Raw genomic sequence first — 24,777 nt, 5'->3', positions numbered from 1 at the left:
AACGCAATGCTAGCAAGGGGACCCAGTAAACGCAATGCTAGCAAGGGGACCCAGTAAACGCAATGCTAGCAAGGGGACCCAGTAAACGCAATGCTAGCAAGGGGCTCCAGTAAACGCAATGCTAACAAGGGGCTCCAGTAAACACAATGCTAGCAAGGGGACCCAGTAAACACAATGCTAGCAAGGGGATCCAGTAAACACAATGCTAGCAAGGGGAACAAGTAAACGCAATGCTAGCAAGGTGGCCCAGTAAACATAATGCTCGCAAGGGGACCCAGTAAACGCAATGCTAGCAAGGGAACCCAGTAAACACAATGCTAGCAAGGGGATCCAGTAAACACAATGCTAGCAAGGGGACCCAGTAAACGCAATGCTTGCAAGGTGGCCCAGTAAACATAATGCTAGCAAGGGGACCCAGTAAACACAATGCTCGCAAGGGGACACAGTAAACGCAATGCTAGCAAGGGGACCCAGTAAACACAATGCTAGCAAGGGGACCCAGTAAACACATTGCTAGCAAAGGGCTTCAGTAAACGCAATGCTAGCAAGGGGATCCAGCATGCATTATTTGCAACTGGTGAACTGCAATATCCACAATGGGCGTCATCACAAATGAGAAAAAGATGATTGCTCTCCTAGCAGACACATTTTTGGGACTGCCACCTGGAGGTCGATTCCTCAAACTGTGGTTGTGTGCACATAAACAAGCTCGTGTATTAATACACGTGTAGCTAAAATTAGACCATTCATTGCACTGGGGGTACATACCACTGCCCTGCTTTTTTTCGTCTTCTGCCGCGCTCCACCAACAAACGGGTTCCTTGTGCCGAGGATTATTTTTCCAGTGGGGAAAGTGTTTTCCTCAATGCAGCCAACAAAGCCGGGCTTCATACCTCTATATGCTGCTATATGGCTGCTTTAAAAAAAAAAAAAAAAAAGAAGGTGCTTGAGAGAGTTATTAAATACCTGGCGTGTTCTGGCCACGCTCCCGCTGCCGATTAGCATAGCTGAAGCCCTGCCGCTGTGTTTTCTCTCCCGGCCCCGTCCGTTCTGCCCTTGGAGCTCTTTCACACCTTCACGGTACAGCGAGGAGAGGCCGCATTCCTGGCAGACGGGTCCTGCATTCATGGCATTCTGGCGGAGCGCGGGAGACCGCCGGACGGCGAGCCGCCCCGCAGCACCCAGTGCGGGGCCAGGGGGGCAGGGCAAACAACACACACGGAAGCCCGAGCCCACAAAGCGCCTAGGTGCGCGGGCGAGGAGGGTTCGGGAGGGCGCGGAGCAGTTGCACAGGTGCAAAGTGGCAAGCCAGCAGCTGAAAGTTCACCCATACCTGTGCACTGCATATGTGAGGGCTATTGTGCGGCAGCTGACCGACCATATTGTGCATGTGTTTTGCATTTCCGTGTCGAACATTTTAAGTAAATGTTGTTTAAAATGATGTCCCGGTTTTATTTTAACAATAGACTCAGCAGCAAGTGTTGTACTTGCCTGTCATTTCTGATTAAAGCGTTCACTCATGTCCCAGGCAGGTGCGTCCATCTCGACCTTTTCTCCGGAAGTAGTAGGGCAGCAGAGCCAGTCATCTGAAGTGTGATAGACAAGACGGACCGTTGGCGCCGCTGTTTAAATGGGCATCCGAGGCAAACACGTCCCACTGCATCGGGCTGCGCACATCGAAGCAAGGGCCCGCGAGTCGTGGGGCCCCAATGTAGCAGACTTACACCTCTCTGTGACTTCTACGCGCTCACCGGACTGTGTGCACATCCCACTCGGAGCTATCCGTGCAATGCATTCTCCCTCCCGAGGGTGGGCACGTGTACAGCGCACCCGCCACCCCCCTCTGCTCACCTGTACGCCCTGGGCTCACGGGCTCTCCGCCTGTCTCGGGTTCAGAGCATCAGATGGGTCTGGCGGTGAAAACGCACTGCCCAAGGGGGCGGGTGGCGGCACCCCGACGCCTCAAAGAGTCTTAACGGATGGCCAGGCAGCCCTCGTTATTAATAAAGGCTCCCGTGTAACAGGGCTAGCCGTTGTGTTGTAATAAAAAAATATCAAGTTTGGGCAGTTGAAGATGAACTCAAGTTTTCCACTGGGCAGATTGCGTGAAGCGCAGGAATGCCGCGGAATGCGCCTACTTGCGACATCGCCCGGGTCTATATTTAACATCAGCCGAAGCGGAGAAGAATGCAGTGTGGTCGGATAACAGGGACCGAAAAATGTGAAAAACGCAAGCTACTGCTGCACCAAATATGGAGATATTGTTACGTCTAGCTGGGGATCCACATCTGGAAAGGCTTACTGGCCTGCAGAGAACAGACCCAAAGACTCCTCGATGCGAGGGGAAAGCCCGCCAGAGATATACACAGCGAGCGCGTGCACACGCCATGCAGATATACAGAGCAGCGCCCGCGGCCTGTTGCACTCACTTCCCCCCTCTCGCTCAAAGCGACTGGCATGAACGTCTTGAGGCACCTGTGAGGACAGACGCATGCTATGTGAGAGCAAGTCAGTGCGTGCTTTGAGGGCAGGCATCAAAAGTGATGCTTGGGTTCCAGTTTCTTAGTCCTTAACAAGATTACTGATAGTGCTACTCTTCCTCATCCCGTTACTTAACTACATCAAGGCGATTCACTTTCCCACCAGCAATCCTTTGAAATATTTTGTTTCTTTCCGTCCTCCACTACCAGCATAAGTATAAAGAGACAGACTTTACCCACAATGTCCCTGTTTAATAGCAAAGGATTAAGATGGCCTGGTATTCCGGAGCCGTTGAGAAGGATGTGAGTACTGTGACGAAGAATGACACGGAGTAATGAGGATTACCGGTATGTAATCTTAGCAACAACCTCTCATTCCTCTTCCTTGTACCGGTCCTTACTTTCATGAAGTGACTAATAGTCAGGTTAGTTCGACGTACCCTAACAGAGAAACTGACCCACTGATGCTGCCAAACCCAATCAAGCTTTATTACCCTACAAATCTCTTCAAGGTAGTGCTGCTCGAAGAATGGTAGACCAAAGCACCTTTGACCTCCTTGACGGACAAAAACGAAAACAGGAAGATTATGGGTAAAGTCTACCCCTTCATACTCCAAATCACAATGAGAGAGGAAAAGAAAAGAACATTGTTGCATGAAAGAATTTCTGGTGGGACGGCAAATCCACATCATGAACAAAAGTCTGGGACGAAGACGAGGAGCATCGGGATCAGTGGTGAAATATAGTTAAGCTCACGGTCATCGGCGGGCAGAGATCCACAGCACTGAATTGCACCGGGGCAGCACACAGGGATCCTGGTTTTGGCCCATCAGGTGAGGATATCCAGACCCGCTCGAAGTTGGGACCAGTGGTGGCCCAGTCTTGGATGTTGCTGAGGACGCTGCTGCGTGCACGGAAGGATGGAGGGAGAGCGGTGGACACCTCTCCCCTCTATAGAGGCTCGGTCTGGATGACCCTGTGAAGGCCATACTGTTCTGGTGTGCAGTTTTTACCGCCCCTGTTCGGTGGTGCTCGGTTGGCCGCCATCTCCCTGAGCGCTTGTGCCAAATCAACTTCAGGGGCACCAGTGATCCAGGGATGAATATTGGTTTCTAAACCATCAATCAGCTCCACACCTCTAGTACACTAAAAGGGATCCAAACAGATTAGAAACAAGAGTAAATTATTAACATCCTTGTACAATTTTGGTAATGTAGACCGAACGGCAGGGTTGTGGATTGTTGGTTAGTTGCAACACAGCGAAAATACAATTATTACCCAATGATAAAAGGGACTGTCGAGTCAAGGTTGTATAAAATTAGGGGTGTACCGAATAGTTAATTTACTATTCGGCTGAATACCGAATAGTTGGTCCAGCTATTGGGCCGGAGCAGAATAGAGAGCCGAAAAGTTATTTTTTAATGTAAAGATATTGTAGGGAAAAATAAACAACATTTCAATGAATAAACTAAAGAGGCATTCTGTTGCATGGGTATTCGTGTTTATTAATTGGACAAACAAAAACTGCATCTCGTAAGGCCTTGCACATGTTAGCTGCATTATCGTGAAGAATCACGTGCACTTTGGAATGGCTAATTTGCCACCTTTCAAGCATTTCTTGGAATGCCAAGACTATTCTGGCACCAGTATGGCTTCCACCAAAAGCCTCACACTACAACAAAACTCTATACCTTTTCATGTTGCTGGTTGGGAGGGGACAGGGGGGGGGGACAAAGTGCTCTGGTGGCCTTGTGGTGCAGGACACCCCAGCGGCCTCACTGTTTGTTGAAGGGGAGGATGGGGGACTTTACAAATTTCGAGGCCGCCATGGGGACAACATGCCGTTGCAGCCTCGTCAGTCTGGGGCCACTCTCAGAGAGTGGAGAGGCCCCCTAATACTAAAATGAAGCTTGGTCCACCTGATTTGCACCGGTGGCCCAACGCGACTATTGCTGGCCATTGCTATGAGGCCGCGGGGTGCAGGACACCCCAGCGGCCTCACCTTGTGTTGAGGGGGGGCAGCTTTACAAATGTTGAGGCCGCCAGGGGGGACACAGTGCTCCAGCAGCCTTGTGAGTCAGTTCCAGGATGTTTTGCAGCTCATGCGACAGAGTTCAAGATGGGAGACAGCTGCGTGTATCAGGCAGCAGGCAGTTCGCCAAGCAAGGCTGGACAGATGGCTCCAGGCTGGCCTACATGGCAGCTCAGGGTCAAGAATCGGTGTCTCTGTGCTTGTTGGCGGATCTGGAACGCTGATTGATGTGTCTCGGATGGCTTTAGTGACTGCAGTGTGACAATAGTCAGTAGTGCAACCGGTCATGGTTCGAGGGCTCGACTGTCTCGAAAATGTCCTTAAAAGATGGACGCTGGTTGATGCTTGTTGTGGTACTCTTCCTTCCTTCTTCGCAGGGCTTGTGTCGTCCTTTAAGGCAGACAGCCCAAAGCTGAGAAGAGTGTATGCAGGCAACAGCCTTGTCCTTTTTTCAGAGACACTCGGGCACTTCCCACCTAGGAAGCTTGCTGGCACAACCTAGCAGGGTACGCTGTGTGCTGGCTGGTTACTGGTTCTGGAGCTGCTGGATGGGTACTCTGAGTCCGGTATCTCCCTCTGTTCGCTGGGAGATGTTTATGGGAGAGATCTTGCTTCCTCCTTGGAAATCCTGGCCTTCTTTCACTGGTGGAAGCTGTAAAACAGACTGTACCTTCAGCAAGGGTCCAGATTAGTCCTTCATACTCCTTTCAAAGTCATTGGATGATCTGCTAAGTGAGGGGCTCAGCCCTCTTTTAAAGCCAAATGGGTCCCAGTGATTGGTGCAGGCTAATCCTACCTTAATGAACCAATCCTGGGTCCCCACAAGCAATTTTCTGTTATGTGTGAGGTCATAACCAGAGTGCTCTGCAACAGGAAAGGGGTGACAACATGTATTACTAAGTCCCACCCATCTTCCTGTCTGTTGTGGATCAAAGTGTCTCTCTGGTTAATTGAGCTCTCTGTGAATCACGATCAAAGCGCAAGTCTCCCTTGAAGTTTGTGGTGAGAACAGACTTTCTGACTCCATCAAATCACATTCATCTTCCCTAAGGGGGCTCTCTGTAGGGGTTGTCTACTGTAAACAGTTGTCCCAGACATGACATTCACTGCCCGTCAAACAGAGGGGTCGGAGCTATCTTCAAGCTGACACATTGCATATTAAAGAGGTGTTGGTGTGTCCTGTCCCTTGTGTTAGTTCTGTTACCAGGCCTCTTTGCATTTATCTCTCATCAGTATATGCTGCCACCACATAGAACATTGGCAACAGAACAGGGTGGATCCATGGAGCCTTTGATATTTTAATTAGGGTTGCCATCGCCAGAGAAAGGTGTTGCCTTCCCCCTTCGGAGATGCTGTCACATTTCAGAAAAATGTGATAGAGAGGACTGCAGTTGTATCTCTCCGACTATCCTGCAGAGGGCACGAGAATGGGTTGATCTTCAATGACAGGAGTCCAAAATGTCCTAATACCCAGACTTCACTCTCTCTATCAAGAAAGCCTGCCTATACTTCATCCCTGTGAAGTACCAACTGAGGGAAGGAAAACTTCAATATGCCATGCTGTCCCCTCAAAGCGCCGAGTGGTGCACACTAACAAGACTCACTTTTTTACTGAGCCAGCCGATGTACTCTGCTTTTTAGAGTATTTGCCTAAGAGATGATGGTGAGGTTGTTGTGATGAAGAAGATAGAGTACCACTGCCTGTTTGATTATGTTATATGGTATTATTCAATAACCAGTGCATACACACTGTAATCTCTGTCGTTAGGATAGTATGTTAGCATTAGGTATTTGTACCATATTATGTTCTATGGGAGCTATTGGACATGTCCAGGAATACAACATTGTGGCCCATCCTTGATTTCTATATATGTCATGAGTGGGTGTGGCCTCTCCCAGATCAAAGGGAACAGCTAGGTTGGTGCTTCTGGTGTGCCTGGTTGCTACCTGCAGTTACTAGTTTGGCAGTGCCTCCTGCTGCGATGGGCCCTAGCTCCCAATTGCCAAAGTCTTGGACTCTTGTGAGTGAGAATGAGTGAGGCTTGAAAAATCCTGTTAACATGTGCAAAAGTGTGGCCTATTGTGAACAACATGGGGCAAACATAGCCCTACTCCAGGAAACACTTATGGTGGCCACCAATGAGGCCATGGCTAGATCTTGGGGGACCACCAGATTTTACAACTCCTTTGCCACATATTTGCTGGGTGTTAGCATAAATAAATAAATAAGACCCTACATTTTAAAGTGTTGCAGCATGGTGAAGACCCTGATGGTCGTTCTGTTATAGTCTCTAGCATTTTGGCATACACACTTCTGATGTTTGTGAGTGTGTACGGACCGAATGTGGATGATCAGGCCTTTTATAAACATATGATAGACAAATGCCTTACTTATTTGCATACATACTTGGTGTGGGCAGGAGATTTCAATACGATTTTGGACAATAATTTAGATAGGTCTACTGTTGGTCTAAGAGAATTCTCATTGTCATTCCGAGAGATACAGGGAGGGGGATGGAGGACTTAGGGGGGCTTGCTATATGGAGAACATTACATCAGGGGGATAGGGAATATTCATTTTATTCATCTGCCCATGATATGCGGTCGCAAATAGGTTATATTCCGGCTGGGACAGAGATACTGCATGCAACGAAAGAGTGTACCCTACTTCCCAGGACATGTTCAGATTATTTCCCAGTTCTGTGGGGATTTGGATTAGATAGTGGGTCCATTCATAGGCTGTTCTCGTGCTTCAAGGCACAGGTTCTGCAGGATATAGTGTTTCAGGGGGATATATTGGAAATTGTCAATTCATTCTTTGAGGTACAAGTCGGATCGCTGTCCTCGATTGGTACATTGTGGGAAACATTCAAGGTATATTTCAGCTCTGCCACGGGAGGGGTGGCAAGCTTGAGCTTACTGATATGGTCAATAACACCCCGCAAGGAGTTTTATCGATGGGAAATAAAGTAGATGTGAGTGGGTTGGTCCCATTGATTGGGAGGAAATAGAGAATGTGGAATGATACAGTTTGCACCACCACAGACTTGTGCTAACCCATGGTGATGACTCGGCTAACACAGAGGAGGCAATGGTGCATATCCTTGCCTGGAATATTGCAGGGTTGTTTAGGAACGTGGGGGAAAATCAGTGGGTAGAATAAAATGATCTGCTTGCAAGAGATCTGGGCCACTGAGGTAGTCCACCTGCAGGGCCTTAGTACCTCTGAAATTCAAGAATTTAAGGACAGGCAGGGGAGACCACGTGGTGGTCTCTTAGTATGGATTGAATCTTCACTTGATGTTAAAGTCCTACAGACTGAAAACTTTATAACGCATGCAAGGAAGTATTGGAGCTTCATTTAAGAATCAGAGATGGCTCTGAGGTGCTACTAATAAATGTGCACATAAACCAAGTCAATGTGGTGAATTGGAGTTGTATGATCTCCTCAAGGCCAAGATCAGCACCTGGAGAGACAAGCATCCAAGTAACCCAAAGGTACTCATCATGGGGGATTTCAACATCCAGTACGAGCCCCTGCAGTCAACTAATGGGATATGTGTTCAGGAGGATAGCCTCTGGAACCTGGAAAGTGTATGTGCTGCACATACTAGATGCCCCAAAAAGGAATGCTATTGCACTTGTGAGCCTGTTTATGTTTCTAAGCATGCACACTTGTAATGGGAGGTTTGTAGGAGACTCTCGGGCTAAGCACACATTGTGAATGGTCTTCAGGCCTCACATATAGTTTATATTTTGGTTGATATGAAAATGTGAATCAGATTGACCATCAACCACTGACGCTGAGTATGGCTTTCCCAGCATTTGGACTGCCGGGGTAAGTGAATTAACACACAATGTAGCTCTGTGGGTCACAGGAAGCACAAGAAAGGCAGTGAAGTGGGTGAGAATTAACAAAATCGAAAACATACATGCCATTTACAAATCTATTCTCCCAATGTTGGAAAATGTCTTACAAGTTGATGATGGGCACCATTACATGCATTGTCATCTCATCTAATGCTCATGGAAGCAATTAGACTGCTGTTTATGGTGGTGAGTTTCAGACTGAATCATAGGATTGCGGTTAAAACCCACCCCTGCTATGACCAAGATTGTAGGAGGGCAAAACAATAATTTGATTAAAAGTGTCAAAGATTCTTGTCCACCCAAAAAAAAGAGGTGGGGTGGATCTTCCAGGCGTATGTTTGTATTACAAAGCAGCGCAGCTTAGGGTCCTGATTCCACATTTGAGGGAGTTGAGAGACTGTCAGTGGGTGGAGCTAGATAATCTATACTTTAGACCAGTAACAGTGGGGGAAGGGCTGTAGGACTCTAGGGACCAACTTCCCAGAAGGATTAGGGAACACCCAATTTTGGGAGTCATTTGGAATATATGGTGCAATGGTTCTAAGATGAGGGGTGTCATGGCGTGGCTGTCCTCCCTAAGTAATTTGTGGGCACCAGGGATCAGGGACCATATCCCGAATCTGTATAGATTTCAGACTTGGTTCGAGGCGAGTCTTGCAAGGTTCAGACATTTATGGATGGATGGTCAGTTCATCAAACCAGTGGGATTGGAGGGAGAACTGGGGATAGGACAACTGTCTGTGTTTTCTTACCTGTAGCTGAAGGGTGTACTTATGGCTGATTCATGGAAAGACAAAATACAGAGAGAATCAACACTGGTGGAGAAGGTTCTGAACTCTAGTAGGGAAATGAAGGGGCTGGAATCATGCCTGTACAGGGCGCTAGTGGAAGTGGGGAGGTGGACTACGGAAAAGCTCTGGAGCAAGTGGCAAGGGGAGTTGGGGCTAGAAATGGATGAGGCATTATGGCGTAAAATGTGCTGCAGGGCATACAAGGTCTCGATCGTCTGCCAGTGTAAACTGCAAACGGTTAAACTGCTTCATAGGTAGCAGTATGATCTGGTGAGTCTCTCCAAGATGTTTTTGGGGGCAAGGCCCCTTTTTTGGCATGAATGTGGTGAGAGGGATGATTACTGGCATGTGTGGTGGGGGTGTGAGAAGGTTCAGGTCTATTGGGACGAGGTGCTTGGGTGGATTAAGGATTTGGAGTGGATTTCTAGAGCGAAGACACCATTATTTCATTTATGTATTTTTTATTTGCTTGTTATGTGCTTATACAGCAAGTACATACTGTTTCAAAGCGCCAAGAGGGCAAGGGAGGAAACAAGGGATCGATACATATTGAATATACAACAGAGGATGGGAAAGGAGAAGGATGAAACTACTATGCCTTGTTAGTAATTCAGAACGTGCAAGTACAGCAAAGAAAGGACAGAGGGGGAAGGGGCTGGAGTGTCCGTGCTCGTGAGTGAACAACAGATGAAGTGCATGAAGAGGTAGGTGCTACTCGGCCAAGAGCCGTGTTGGGTGTTAGTGCGAGCCTCCAGGTGGAGGGAGTGCCAGGGCAAGTGCTTAGAGAAGACAGAAGCTGGGGCGATTGGGTGTGGGAGGTCCAGGCCCCCAAGGATGCATACGGGCACAGGATACCAATCAGAGCAACTGTGAGATTAGCAGAGTAGAGGAGATGGGAAAGTAAAGAGGAAATTCTTGAGGAACTTCTGGAATTTAATGAGGTCCTGCTCAAGGTGTAGAGGGAGGGGGAGGCTGTTCCATAGTCGGAAGCCAGCTGAGGAAAGCGATCGACCTCCTGCCCTCTGTCTAGCAAACTGCTTTACACAAAGAGAGTTGGTGCCAGAGGAACCTAGAGGTCTGTAGGAGGAATATTTAGTGAGATAAAGTTGAAGATAGTAAGGACTCTGGGCCCAGACAGTCTTGTGGATGAATCAGAGGGATTTGAATTTAATCCGTTCAGCAACCGGGAGCCAGTGAAGACATTTTAGGGCAGGAGAGATGGGGTCCCTGGGCTTAAGGCCAAGGATAAGTCTTGCTGCTCTATTCTGTATTAGCGGGAGAGGTCACAGAGTGCAAGAAGGTAGATTCAGGAGGAGGATATTGCAATAGTCAAGCCTAGAGAGAACCAGGGCTCGGGTAACATTGAGCCTTGGGGGGAAAGTGAGAAAAGGGAGAATCCCTTTGAGAAGGAATAGCTGAAAGTGAGACTTCTTGTCAATATCGTGGGTGTGAGGGAGGAAGGAGAGAGAGAGAAGAGTTGAAGATGCTTCCAAGGTTTCTGGCTTCAGAAGAAGGAGCAGGGGGAGAGTCCAGGGAGGAAGGCCAGAGTAAAGGGACGAAAGAGGGTTCAGGGGTCCCGTTGGAAAGGATCTCAGTTTTGGTACTGTTGGGGTTGGAATATAGGAGCCTCCCACATCTGCCGCATTCTTTGCTGTTAGCAGGGAGGGCCTATCTAGCGATGTGTTGAAATATATTGTTGCTCCCAGGTAGGAGGAAGTGGATATGTACAGGGAAGAACATATATGTAATGGAGAGAATTACAGCACCTATTCACAGCAAAGGGGCTAGCCTGTAAGCAGAGTGGACAGGATATTGGTCCAAGTATATGCTTTTGGAGCCAGGACCTGAGAGGGGGATCCTTACAGGGGAGGGCAGGTATGTGGGGGAGGACTTGTGGAGGGAATGGATGCTAAAGGGTGCACAAGGGGGCGGTCGCCAGTAGAGGGGATGTGTGTGGCCTCAGAGGTTTTTTGGGGTGGATGGGACAAACCTTAACATTTGTTGCTTACACTGGGTCAGACGTTGAAAAGATGGTGGTGTATCTGGTGGGCGTAGGGGGCGGTGTTGAACTATGAATGGGATTTGCTTTGTGAAGCGTCAATGTTGAGGTTGATTGCTGGTCTTTTTTTCTGTTTGGCCAATGTACGATACATAATATTCAAAATGCCAATAAAGTAGAATTTTTTTTAAAAAGTGTCAAAAGGATATCTCAAGGTGGGAGGGAGGCTGTACAAGCAGCTCGCTTCCACTATAAGAATTTGGTAAAAGAAAAAAAAGAAGGCGCGCAGTAGAGACATATGGGATTGTCTTCTAAAAGCCATCTTGCAGAAGGACTCAAAGACATTTTGGAGTCTAATAGGAATGGGAAATGCTTATAGCAAGAAGCAGTTTCACTGTAACATTCCTGAGTCGGTCTGGCACTTATACTTCTCTGTGTTGTATACAGAATCCAGAGTTGTTACAGATAGAAGTTCCTCCATGATGTTTAATAGTGAGGAGCAACCTGTACCACTTAGTTTTACACTGAGTGAAGTCAGCATTCCTCTCAAGTGTGATAAACCCAATAAAGCACCCGGTCCAGATAAGGTACCAGCAGATTTCTATAAATCTGAGCACATGGGTGGGTTCCCTGCCGTAACAAACTTTTCGATGCTGCCCTCTTAGCAAATTCTGTCCCCCATTCCTGGCTTCAAGCTGAGATTGTTCTGTTCTATATAAATGGTGGTTGAGAGGATCCAGGGAATTACTGCCCAATTGCTCCATTGGATGCGCTGGGGAGGTTTTTGCCAAGGCACTATTGCCTGCTTGGAATCCTGGATTGGTGATATGAATATTATTCATCACCTTCAGGCTGGTTTTTGGGCTCATGATAGTACCATCGATCAAGATCGGGCCTGTTGTGTGACAAATATGTTATGTTAAGAAAAAATAGACTATATGACACTATTGTCGATTTAAAAACAGCCTTCAACACGGTGCCCAGGTCGAGCTTATGAATAACCCTAATAGATATGAGCATTCCCACAGCCCCTTTTAGGGCTATACAAAGTGTATATACTAGGAACAAGGCCGTAGTAAGTTGGAGTGTAGAAGACAGGGTTGCTAAGAACGTTCCCATTCAAATGGGAGTGCGCCAACGTTGTATGTCAGCCCCAAAACGTGTTTGTCTTTTTATTAATGGGTTGTCCATAAATTTACAAAAAAACAAAATCAATGGTCTTCAGGAATAGGGGATTGAAAGGAAATAATAAATTAAACTTGATGCTTAATGGAGAAACAGTCGAGCGAGTTAGTGAATATGATTACCTGCGTGTCCGATTTATTGAAAACTGTAAATGAACTGCACATGTCACAAAAGCTGATATTATCCTGAACTGCTATAGTGGCGCCATTGCCAAGCTTGCTCAGAACTATGGCAACAGGGCAGTGAGTGTATCCCCGAGGCCTATTCCACACAGGCTAGACAAGCTGCACTCGATGGAGCATAGCTATAGGGAGGAATTAACTGTGACCAGCTAATTATTAGCGAAAATACATTTGTGGAAATTATTGGGGCTGCCTAAGAATTTACCTACTATTGCTGTATTCCTGGAGGTTGACCTTCGGAGGATTGGGCCCATTTGTAAGTCCAAGCCTCTATTCTATTGGATTAGAGTTGGTCTGCTCCTGGATTGACAGGGTACAGACTGGCTCTCGAAGATATCTTATCTCAGGAGGGTGGTCAATCCCTGCCCTGGATGAAGTATTTAAAAGAGACCTTTATCTCACTGGGACATCTGGTTGGATCCACAGCTTAGCAACAGGAGTTCTAAACAACTAATTAAAAAAATATATTTGTATGATGAAGGATGTGGACTTATTACCGGCACTGCAAGCAGCGAAAGTGGGAGGAGATACTCAGAGTCGAAGCAGAATGTTGGTTACGAAAAGCACTTGGATGTAGTAACCCCCTAGTTTTCAAGGGCACTGTATCTCAAGCAGTGCCTATGAACATTACAACCTGCAGAATTACAATACAGTGGAACTATAAGGGTTCTAATGAAAGTCCCATGCGAGAATGCAACTGACATTATAATGCACTTTCTGTTATTATGCCCCCTCTGCCAGGCAATTAGGAGAAAGTACCTGAAGCCATTATTCAGATGTAGAGCAGTTAGAGCTTTCGCCAAGCGCTGGCATTGTATAGAAACTCGAACAATGTCTTGGCTGTACACTTGGTTGTAAACTACTTGACTAAGGCATGGAGGGTAAGATCACATTGCATGGTTAAATAGCATTTCTTGGGTAAATACTAGAGATAAATTAGGGTCAGCGCTGCTGGAATCTGTTGCATATATATTCATGACTTTGTTATTTTATTAGTGTGCTATTTTTATCCATATGTGTCATTATTAATTGCACTAAGCACTTTCCTGGGCTGTCATTTTAATATCTATGGATTTTTACTTTTTATGCTGATTCGTCTTATATTTGCAGACTGAGATTCTTTGTTCTGTGGATAATGAGGGATCTTATAGTAATTGTATTAATGTTTGTGCATGGGTTTAAAATGTATTATGATATTGATTGTTGTGATTATGTTTTCTTTGTGACAGCTATTTTATGGTCCCCAAAAGAAATAAAGTTTATCGAATCAAATCGGTATATTTCCAGGGGCTTTGGATTGCTCTGGAGAATGGTGTCTTAAAGGAAATATATCGGCAACTGATGGATTTAGAGGACAAATTAAGGCATCTACAACTCGTGGAGGGACAGACACCAAATGGGGACACCTTAGCTTCTATTATGGCTGAACCTTTTAGAGCAGAGGCAGACAGAGAGGTAAAGTATCTTGCCACCCCTCGAATGGCTCGCAAATAGGAATAGAGGGGAAGAACGGGTCGTCACTTAGCCAACCTGCTGAAGTGCCAGAGAAACCCAGTGGACATAGCAGTGATCAGAGATGAGGAAGGGTTCCTAGTGTCGGATCCTGGTGTAATTTGGGCGCTTTTCAAGGGTTCGATGAGAGGCTATATGCAGCTAGCTCTCGATCCGGTGGCATTGCATGCGTTTGTAAATGATATCCCCTTTCCCAGATTGGATGGAGGTTCCAGGGAATTGCTTGATGCTCCCATCACAATTACTGACATATTGGCAGCTATTATGTCGTTGCCATTTTGTAAAGCTCCAACGGTATTACGGTTGAATGTTTTTAAGAATTTGGGCTGAATGTGGCCACCCATCTAATGCAGATGTGGTAGGAAGCATTTCAGGCTGGTAGTCTAAACCCCACAATGAGAGAAGTGATTGTCTCCTTAATTTCAAAACCTGACAAGGATCAGACAGAGTGTGCATCCAACAGACGGATATCACTGATAAACCTGGACACTAAGATCCTCTACAAGATATTGTCAGACAGACTTCGTCTCACTTCTATCATCCATTTCGAAGAGTCAGGGTTTATGCCGGGCGCTCTACCACCTTGAATCTGATGTGGATGTTCGCTATACTTGCTCATATTGACCGTGGGATACAAGCTGTAGCTGCTTTGTTAGATGCTGAAAAAGCCCTCACTCAATATCGTCGGAATACCTCTTTGTTATTCTAGAGAAGGTGGGTATCCCTAGTTACTTTTTGAGCTTTGTGAAGTTGTTATGTGCAGATGCCACAGCGAGGATCGGTTTATTTAGTAAGCACTCGGCCCCTTTCCAATTGGGTCGGGGTAAGCGTCAGGGATGCCTGTTATCACTGCTATTGTTTGAGTTGGCCATTGAGCCACTTGTGGTGCGGTTGTGATTGTGGCATCGGAAGCAAGACCTTGCTTTGGGTGGAGTACAAGAGTTTGTGTCCATATATTGCATTCTCTAGCCAATGTATGGAGAAAGTGAACGACAAGTGATCTTGAGCAAGCAATGAAGGTGTTCTATTCAGGGGGAGTGCTACTCATTTAGGCCCAGTTGCCTTTCTGTGGAACAATAGCGCTGGGCCACCCAGGTGTGCACAAAGTCAACTCCCAATACAACCAGAATGCACTGCCTGCTGTTTATTGGCATGTCCTGCCCCCTCCCAAGTGCACTGAAAGGGATGCACGGAATGGGCTATGGCCTGGCAGAGTGCAGGATCGCTTTCTAAACAGGCACACTTGTAGAGGTACTCCCTGCCCCTTCTAGCACTTGTTTGCATGAGAACAATATCTGATGAATGCCATGCAGTATTTATGAAGCTCAAGGACTAACATTTACATGATGTCTCACTGCTGATGGCTATCGCTGAGCAGAAACCGTCTTCTGCTGATTGAGGGGTTTGGATTTTGCAACCTCTCTCCACTCCCTGTCTTGAGTTTAATTACCAGGGCGTGGAAGATGCAGCTGGGTTTGGTCTTGCAACCTGTCTCAGCACTTGTGTGCGCGTGCCCTTGTTTGTGTGTGTATAAGCTTCATACATATGAATACATTCCATGGAGGAGGGAAGGTGATGTAAGAGAGAGTTCATCATTGCTTGAAAAGATGTTCTGGCCAAAACACCAGCATTGCCGATATTGGACAGTCTTTAATCACTGCTGTCTTCTTCCCCGGAGTATATTTACCAGGAAAGGCAGTGTGTGTGCATTTGGACACGAAATATGGCTGATGTGTAACACAATACAACAAAATAGAAACAATAATTGGGATTTTTATATATATGCTATCGAATATATCTCATTTTATAATATTTTGCTATAATGGATGTGTTTCTGTTGATTGCTATTTTTGTTGTATTATGTTTGCTTGAGTGTTAATGCATGCAGAAAGGTTTGTATATCAACCATAACCATAAACCATAAACCATAATACCAATAAAACGAATTATGATAATTTCCGAGTTGTCATCCCCATGTCATCGCACACTTTAAATCTTGTGCCTAGTTTCAAGAAAACATCCAGATCCATTAAGCGGGCCGAATGACTGGGCCGCAGCATGGGTCTTTAAAGCCCCAAAGTTAAGCTTTGTGCAGGAGCTTTAAGATCTAAGGACATTTCCGAAAGTCCAAAATAACATGAGAAATAATTGGCATGTTGCCATCATTACAGGAATAGCCAAACTGCAGAGGTGCCTTTTCCACTGGGAGGGCACACGACCCCCACGAGGCACTGCTCTGCATCCAGGGAAGATTCCTACTATGGGCCATAACTACTCCCTATCCGGAATTCTGTCTATATAGGGCCAAGCCATGGGGCTTGTTCAGAGCCGCTTGTCGCGGTCTTGATGGGGTCCACTATTGACATTATGAAGAGACTACTTTCAGGCTCGCCTTGGTTGGACGCGGGTTCCAGTGCCCCAAGTTCACGTAATGACATGTGCAGCCATTGATTGAACCCTTTGTACTCTACAGGAATATAGGTGTGTTGCAGTGTCCTGAAAGTGGAGAGTAAAATATTACATTGACACGAATACATCCATGAGAACAATTCTCATCTGTTCCTAAAAAGGGGTGAAGACGTGCCCCTGAGTTAGGTTGCCATTGAATCGGGCTATATAATTCCAGCGTCTTCAGTTCATCTCATTTTGTGCATCCAGCCAGTCATTTGACTTTACAAAAAAGGTAGCAGGCGCCCCTCTCTCGAAAGAACACAGCATGACAACCTGTTCAGTGGTTATTAACCACTTTGAGAGTTCGCAGCCATCTGCTTTTTGCTCACTGTACCTTACACAGATGGGAAATATCCATTTGCATATCGGTCTTTACCCTGCCCACATGGACAGTCCAGGACCGAAATGCTATGGCAATTCCTTTCTGAACAAGAGTACCAACAGCAACCCCATACACGTGTTTCAGCATAGTTGGGCCTCATCAGTGGGGTGAAGCTGTGCCTCTCTGAGCACATTGAGCAGGGAGTCCACGTCTGGTTGCCCCCAGGTAACTTAGGGTGACCAACCCCAAGTTCCTTCCAAAAATACAAAAAAGGTAGCAGGCGCCCCTCTCTCGAAAGAACATGGCATGATAACCTGTTCAGTGGTTATTAACCACTTTGAGAGTTCGCAGCCATTCTAAAAGGGGGTCACTCCAGCTAACTGCACCCATACAGTGAACTGGCTGAGGATAACCAATAGGCAGACACCAACATAACCCTCAGATATGAATTATGCTTCTGGTGGAGCTCACACTTGCTAACGATGCACAGAATAAACGACCCTACTAGCCTTCTTTTCCTACTTATTCCTCATTTGGGGAAAATGGAGCGGTTACCCCAAATGTGCCTCAAGTAGAAATCCCTTAACAACCATTAACCATAATGAAGTATAAGATTGGTTGTCCCTCCCCAATGGTTCTGGTTAATAAAATATACCAGATAACTGAATGTTGGTTATCCCACTGGCAGACAGCCAAAGGACAGAGTGCAAAGAATTGATAACAAGATCCCCAGCCTTCTCCTCTGTTCAGTGGCACTCTGGCATCCAGTGCCTAGGTTATCGGGCCTCAGAACACTGCGTCTGACATTTCCTTAATGCGGAATACTGTGTTACTGGCAATGACATGATGGTTAGTAGAGAGCGCCGGTTAACAAGGTGTCAGATAACTAGGTTTCTATTGCACTCACTAGAGAAATAATATAATATGGGCATGATTCACAGAGCATTTTCCTATGGGATCGTGCCATTAGAACACATGTCTGTGAATCAGGCCCTGTCGCTGTGCGCTCCTTCTGCTCCGTCAATCAAAATGTGCTCCACATCCACAAGAAATGTGCAACTCCAAAGGTGGACCATGTTTCTTAGTTCAGGTATCTAGACTAGGGAGGCCATTTAGACCACGTAGAATCACTCCGGCGGCAAAGAAAATCTAATTCCCTAGCCAGGAGAGGCAATTCAATGTGTGGCACTGTGCGACACAAGCAATTCATTGAGCTAGTCATTCAATAATTCATTGTTGATTTTGGTGCAAGGGGCGGTCAATAATAAGTGTGTCAGCGGGAGCCTGGGGTGCGCACTGGGTACCAGGGGGAGACCGCCCCCCCTGGCTCTTCCACTGCTTGCCCCCCTTTCCAGGTGCACGGCATGGACAGTAACTGGACATATCATCGAATTTAGTAACACATGGACGTAAACGGGTACAGAGGTCAGTAACATAATGTCCACTGTTTCCAATTGATCAGGCACAGGTGGTATTTACAGTGCTACACAATTGCAAAAACTGAAGTGGAAAGTGCTATGTATATCAAAGGGTAGTATATTGCTATAGTTCATCATTGTATCCGTTCTGTTCTGGTGTAAGTACCGGTGCATCTGTTCGTGTTTGAACTAAGTCTTGCCTCCCATTAGGGCCCTTATCTGACCTCTCAGCTGCTGGCAGCAGATATGGGCGCATGGGCTCTCCCAGCACACTTCACCCTGACCTTCCCGGCGCCCTCAGGCTGCAGACGCTCCACTTCACCGAAAACGTGTCTGGAGCTGAGGTAATGCTTGAGCTTCCCCAGTCTCCCAAGCACGGACAAAAAAATGCGAACGTGTTTGCCAGCCTCCCTTCATTTATGGACTCCCTAATGGAGACACCTCGGATCCCTGCTTGGAATGCACTGGTACAATGGGTTACATGTTATTACCCTGGATTCAGGCGGGACGCTATTATTTAACCAAATGAGAGGATGGTTTTTGCTGCCCCCCCACCAAGAAAATAGATCCCAAAAAAAGGACATTTTTTAACGCAAGCCCCTCAAAAGCCCACCGCCCCCAGTGTACTGTGTGTGGGGAAACATTTTAGAACTACCCAAATGAAAGCTCTTTGCATTAACTGTTTGACTTTGAATTCGGCGTGGGATATTTTAGAATGGGTGGAGGAGGGAGAACACGAGAAAATAAAGTTGAGGAACAGAAACAGTTTCTAACTAAAAAAGAGGGAAATTCTTTCCTAAATAGGGAGAGTTGGCATACGCAGGCACATAATGCTCTCAGTGAGAGCCCAAGCCTCCCCCGCCCTGCCCCCTCCCCAGGCCTTCAGACACAGGGAGGAGGTGCAGCTGGGATTATAGAACCGCGCCAAAGAACATTCCTGGGATGCCTGAGCCCAGGAACGCTCAGACAGCGGCGACGTCACGCTGGCGGAGGCGCACGCGGCGGCGGCTATAAAGGCGCGCGCCTCCGGGGTCCAGCACAGAGCTGCCCCGCAGAGCCCGGCGCTAGCACAGAAGAGGGGAGCCCGGCAGAGAGCCCCGCCAGAGCACAGCAGACAGAGGCACTACTCGCCAGAGCACACCAGCAGCAGGCGAGACACTCTCCCTGCCAGAGAACAAGAGAGAGAGAGACAGCTCGAGACAGAGACGCTCTGCCCCGTCCTCGCGAGAGCGCCCACAGACGCACGCACGCAGACATGAAGCACGCCGTGACGCTGGCGCTCGCCCTGCTCGGGTCCATGTCAGTGCACCTGGTGAGTTTCCGTGCAGGACCAGGGGAGCTTCCGTGGGTGTTCGGCGATGCGTACACGAGTGTTATGGTCTGGATGGAGTAGACGACGAGAACTCGGTGTGTCTCGAGTAGGGATCGGACCCGGGGGGTGGGGGGCATCAGGCGTACAACTTGTACAAGAACACGGACAGCAGAAGATGAGGGCCATGGGTCATAGCTCTCAACTCACACGCTTTTGGCGGGTGTCACCCGCCTTGTAAAGGGCTGACTCACCCGCCAAGCCTCCTGCACGCCCATTCACTCCAATGGGCGCCGTCTCACCCGCCAAAAACAAAATCGGGTGATTTCACCCGCCTTTGCAGTACAAATGGTTGAGGGCTATGCCATGGGTGGGACGAGTGGCCGTGATGTAGCTATGGGTGCCGAGGTTGAATGGGGCAGGGGCTGTATTCTCAATACTGTAATGTTCCAATAATTGTCGGCCTTCTCTGCTACCAAAGTTAAGTTGGGGGGGGGGGGGGCTGTGCATATCACGCAGCTAGCAGAGCGCCACTGCGTGGGAACATGTTTGGCATGTAAGTCTTTTTGGCGCTGGGGTGCAGGTCTAAACGTCATTTGCAGTACAGGTATGCGCTGGTGCTTTGAACGGCGCTGGGGGGCGAATAACTTAAGGTACTAAATGACGTACCACTAACTCGCCAGTGCCTGCCAATTTCTAGTCCTGGTATATAATTAACTCACGCCCCATCAGTCGTACTGGCAACACGGACGGTGATCCACGTCCCCTCCGCCCTCTCCCTTAAGTGTGACTGATGCCACGAGGCGCGCACTCACACGCAAGTGTGCAGGGTGTTAAAAGGAGTGCACTTTGTCCGCTCTCGAATGGCGCGCCAATGAGCTGAGTGCCCTCTCACTCTGGCTGGAAATGCCCAAGCCACTGCTGGAAAGGAAGTCCCTGCACTCCCTACCACGGAGATTGCTGGTCTCCTCTCGTTCGCATGGACGACCACAGTACTTGGAACGAAGTGTGGTGAAAGTCTGCCATCCTGCGCTGGCGTGACGACTGCTGGATGTGTCTGCCCCACTGTGCGACTGTCTACTCCCATGCCCGCCCATGTGCTGAATGTCACGAGGAGTGTGATGAACGTGTGCTTGACATGAAGTGTGCTGAACTGTCCTTGCCATGACTGGTATTGTTGAATCTGCTGCCTCGTCGCCCACCCCTGACAGTGTCGCCCTTCTTTATCTCCCCTGCAGGTGATGGCCATGTGCCCCGCTGAGTGCCGCTGCGCCCAAGAGGCCGTCCGCTGTGCCCCCGGCGTGGGGCTTGTCCTAGATGGCTGCGGCTGCTGCAAGGTGTGCGCCAAGCAGCTGAACGAGGACTGCAGCCGACGACACCCCTGCGACCACACCAAGGGGCTGGAGTGTAATTTCGGAGCCAGCCCCAGCGCATCGCACGGCATATGCAGAGGTAAGGACTTGCCGCCCGTGTATGGCCACTGGGGCTGCTAGGGCCCAGGCAGGAAGGAAGCACGCACGCGCGCACGACTTCAGCAGCCAGGAATGCAGCATCTGGCCCCAGAGAGCGCAGGCTATTGACTTTACTATGGGCAAGTTACTCCTTACTGGGCTGCAGGCACAATGCATGTACAATAGCTGTCGCAGCAGGGGACGTGTATGGGACTGGAGGGCGATATTCACACCTGGTACCTGCGCTGCTTTCTTTAGGTTCTGTGAGAGATCAACCCTACTATGTAGAATCTTGCTACTCCTTAGTTCTGTACTTTAACTCCCTAAAGATCCTGCTACCATACAACGATTACCTGTTAACCCATTGCAGCTCTCTGTCAGAAATGCATCATGCCCCCAGCCCACATGCACAAACTTGGGGCGTGGGCAGCTGAGTTTCAGACAGAACCATGGGAGGATAGCTCGGGGGCAACGTGCTCGCCTTGGAAGCAAGATTCGATCTCGATGCCAGCGCTTAGAAACCCCTGCGTCTTAAGTGCGTTATAAATACCCAATTGCAATTATAAACCTTAATACCCTCCACCCCCCCATGCACTACAGTAAGGGTCAGGGCAAAGTTTCCCAAGTGGAATTTGGACCTGTCAGTGTTTACAAGTGCAGTATAGACAAAATATGCAAGCAGGCTCTTGAACTTGGTTACTGCAAATCAAAAGTGTGTTGCTCAAAATGCAGGCGCTGACTAATGTGTTCTTGTTTCTTTGCAGCAAAGTCAGAAGGCAGACCCTGCGAATACAACTCAAAAATCTACCAGAATGGGGAAAGTTTCCAGCCAAACTGCAAGCACCAGTGCACCTGCATCGATGGGGCCGTCGGGTGCATCCCACTATGCCCGCAGGAGCTGTCTCTGCCCAATCTGGGCTGCCCCAACCCGAGGCTGGTGAAGGTGCCAGGACAGTGCTGTGAAGAGTGGGTGTGCGACGAGACAAAGGTTGCCCACGATGACATGGAGGATTTTTTCGGAAAAGAGTTTGGCTTGGACGAGTCCGAGGGCGAACTTACCAACAAAAACGAGCTCATTTCTGTCATAAAGGGAGGACTCAAGATGCTGCCTGGTAAGTTTTGCTTCAGACAAATGGAACAAAGGTCATTAAGGTCATTTGGTGATGCACGCACTTGATCAGAATCACTGCCATCCCATGCATGTGGTTGTCCATGCCAGTTTAGATCCCAGTATGCAAAGGGGCCTCGTTTATTCTGGGTTCTCTTGCATAAACCACAGCCATTGGTTTGCAGGAGGATTCTGACTGCAGAGCCCCTGGTTGGGGAGGCAGATCACGCTGTGGACTTGATTGCAGAATGTTAGATCATTTCACTATTCTGCCAATAAGTGCCCAGAATCACACATCCCTCACCTCTAGGAGCAGGCCCGTTCTGTCAAGATTTTTCTAAAGAATCTTAGGGTCTGATTAACAAAAATGTTTAAACATGGGGGGAAAGTCCCATTGAATATATGCTTGTAAATCAGAGCCTTAAGCTTTGACGTGGCGGGAATGAAAGCACATATTTGTGTCAAATAGAAAGAAGCAGTCCTTTATTACAGCGCAACTGGTGGCGGTGAAGCTGTAGGGTTAGTAGACCTCTAATTTTGAATGTTATTACTTTGACGTTCTGCCCAAAAATAATAATGTACATGCATGATAAGAAATATGAACCCTAATATATGCACCCACTGTGTTGAAAGATCAGGCAAACGTTTCCAGCAGTGCAGTGTCATTAAACCATCTCCTGCTTCAAAAAATCAATTATTTTACACTGTCTACTGGCGGACATGACCACAAGTCTCAAAATAATTGGTACTCCAAAAAACATTACTGTGTGTTGGGGAAAGAACATACACTTATAGACCCCCGGATCACATGCATAGATTAACCTTTCTGATATATATGTTCTTAAGTTGCATTGCATTGACTGCATCCCAGTGTAAAACATGTATATTTATCCGAGTTTTGCATTTCTTTTCATAGTCTATGGAAGTGAACCCCAGAGCAGGACCTTTGAAAACCCAAAGTGCATCGTTCAAACCACCTCCTGGTCCCAGTGCTCCAAAAGCTGTGGAAATGGTATATCTACGAGGGTTACCAATGACAATCCAGACTGTCGACTCGTGCGGGAAACCCGCATTTGTGAAGTCCGGCCATGTGGCGAGCCAAGTTTTACCCATACAAAGGTAAGATGAATATTGTTTGTGCTTGTAGTGGAAATGTGTCTATGGTCTTCTTTGTGTTTAGTTGTAGGCTCCTTCAAGGAACCATGATGTGTGTTCTAGGTGCTAACCACGGTGTTATATCTCTTTTTTTTCCCAGAAGGGGAAGAAATGTACTAAGACAAAGAAGTCGCAAGCACCAGTGAGGTTTGCTTATGCCGGATGCTCAAGTGTGAAGAAGTATCGCCCCAAGTACTGCGGCTCTTGTGTGGATGGGAGATGTTGCACTCCTCAGCAGACCAGGACTGTTAAGATCCGCTTCCGCTGCGATGATGGCGAAGCCTTCTCCAAGAATGTCATGATGATCCAGTCCTGCAGGTGCAACTACAATTGTCCACACACAAATGACGCCTTCCCTTACTACAGACTGTTCAACGATATCCACAAATTTAGAGACTAAGGTCATGGCTGTAACCAGTGGAAATTGGGCCTATATCAGGAAACAGACGTTTTTTTTCGGACAGGTTGGGTGGTTTGAAATGCTTGTGTGTCTACAGTACAGGTCAATGACATGTCAGGCGTGGCCTGACATGACTGGCTCTGGCCCTGCCGGCCTTTCAGGTGTAACTTCCAAACTGAATCGCCCAATATCCTACAGGCCAGCTTGCCCGTGAGACTCGCACTCCATGTTGGGATGATGGGGACATGAACTTTGTTGTGGGAAAGTTGCCATATTTCTTTGGAGGAAATACAATCTTTTGGACTATAAACGGTGCACTATTCAACTGGACTACCGTGCAACAAAGGTTTACGCGTTTATACTTCATACTGGAGTAGATGGCTCGCTTCTTTTTTGGGAGCATTTTATTTGTCATGTTGTTTATGTGACAAACCCTTATTTGTTTATAAAAAATGTTTATAGATTCTGTTAGTTGATTGCTCCTAATACTTGTGTAACAGCAAGTGGGACGTTACATTCCACCCGGAGGTGGGCACTTTTGGTGTGCTCATCGTGGCAGCTAAAATATATGAAATATCCTAACAGCAAACAGAAATTGTTTTCCAACTGAATGTCTTTTTGTTATTTATCAAAAATGTAGATTTTTTTATTAAATATGTCATACTGGAATAAACTGTAAATGTTTAATTTTTATACTCGCTGAATTAAAGAATTTATTTATGAAAATCAACTTTTGGTAAACATTGTATTTTTTATGGTACAAAAACGCGTTTTGAAATATTGACTTTCATCTGCATGAAATATGCAGAAACGTTAGTGAAGGATTATGTGAAGACAAAAGGTTAGGGTCACTATAAAGTTAGTGGCGTTCTTGGGGATGTGTCATGGTTTACTTGGAGAAGTGGCAGGAGCATTGGATCTCTTGCCTTGCATCTTAATATGATGGGTTATTTATAACGCACTTAATACCCAGAGGTTTCTAAGCGCGGACCTGGGGAGCAAAGCGGTGTTGCTCCGTGTTGTCTTGCTTCCAAGGCGAGCACGTTGCCTCTGAACTATCCCCCCGAGGAATCTTGAGCAATAGTGGCCTGGATAACAGATTTGTGCATTCC

General features: G+C 47.3%; 1 protein-coding gene and 1 long non-coding RNA gene across 3 annotated transcripts in view; one reads left to right on the top strand and one right to left on the bottom strand.

Moving 5' to 3' along the window:
• Positions 1–2,712, bottom strand: part of LOC138540565 (uncharacterized) — a 39,512-nt gene extending 36,800 nt beyond the window's left edge. The window contains exon 1 of one of the 2 annotated variants that reach the window (XR_011288613.1): positions 769–2,712. This is a non-coding gene — a long non-coding RNA (uncharacterized lncRNA). The remainder of the gene's footprint in view (positions 1–768) is intronic. The other variant, XR_011288619.1, reaches the window with a different exon arrangement.
• A 16,560-nt stretch (positions 2,713–19,272) lies between these two features.
• On the top strand, positions 19,273–24,395 carry CCN1 (cellular communication network factor 1). Its single transcript, XM_069641694.1, has 5 exons — positions 19,273–19,554; positions 20,790–21,003; positions 21,767–22,114; positions 23,027–23,229; positions 23,366–24,395. The coding sequence occupies exons 1-5, from the start codon at positions 19,498–19,500 to the stop codon at positions 23,663–23,665; spliced, it is 1,122 nt and encodes a 373-aa protein (XP_069497795.1). The 5' UTR covers positions 19,273–19,497; the 3' UTR covers positions 23,666–24,395.
• Positions 24,396–24,777: the final 382 nt, after the last annotated feature.

The sequence above is a fragment of the Ambystoma mexicanum genome, chromosome 1q (genome assembly GCF_040938575.1).
Source record: "Ambystoma mexicanum isolate Mex_15411 chromosome 1q, UKY_AmexF1_1, whole genome shotgun sequence".
NCBI classification, from domain to species: domain Eukaryota; kingdom Metazoa; phylum Chordata; class Amphibia; order Caudata; family Ambystomatidae; genus Ambystoma; species Ambystoma mexicanum.
The sequence above is the reverse complement of the archived record's forward strand: the minus strand, read 5'-3'. Positions and strand labels throughout refer to the sequence as shown.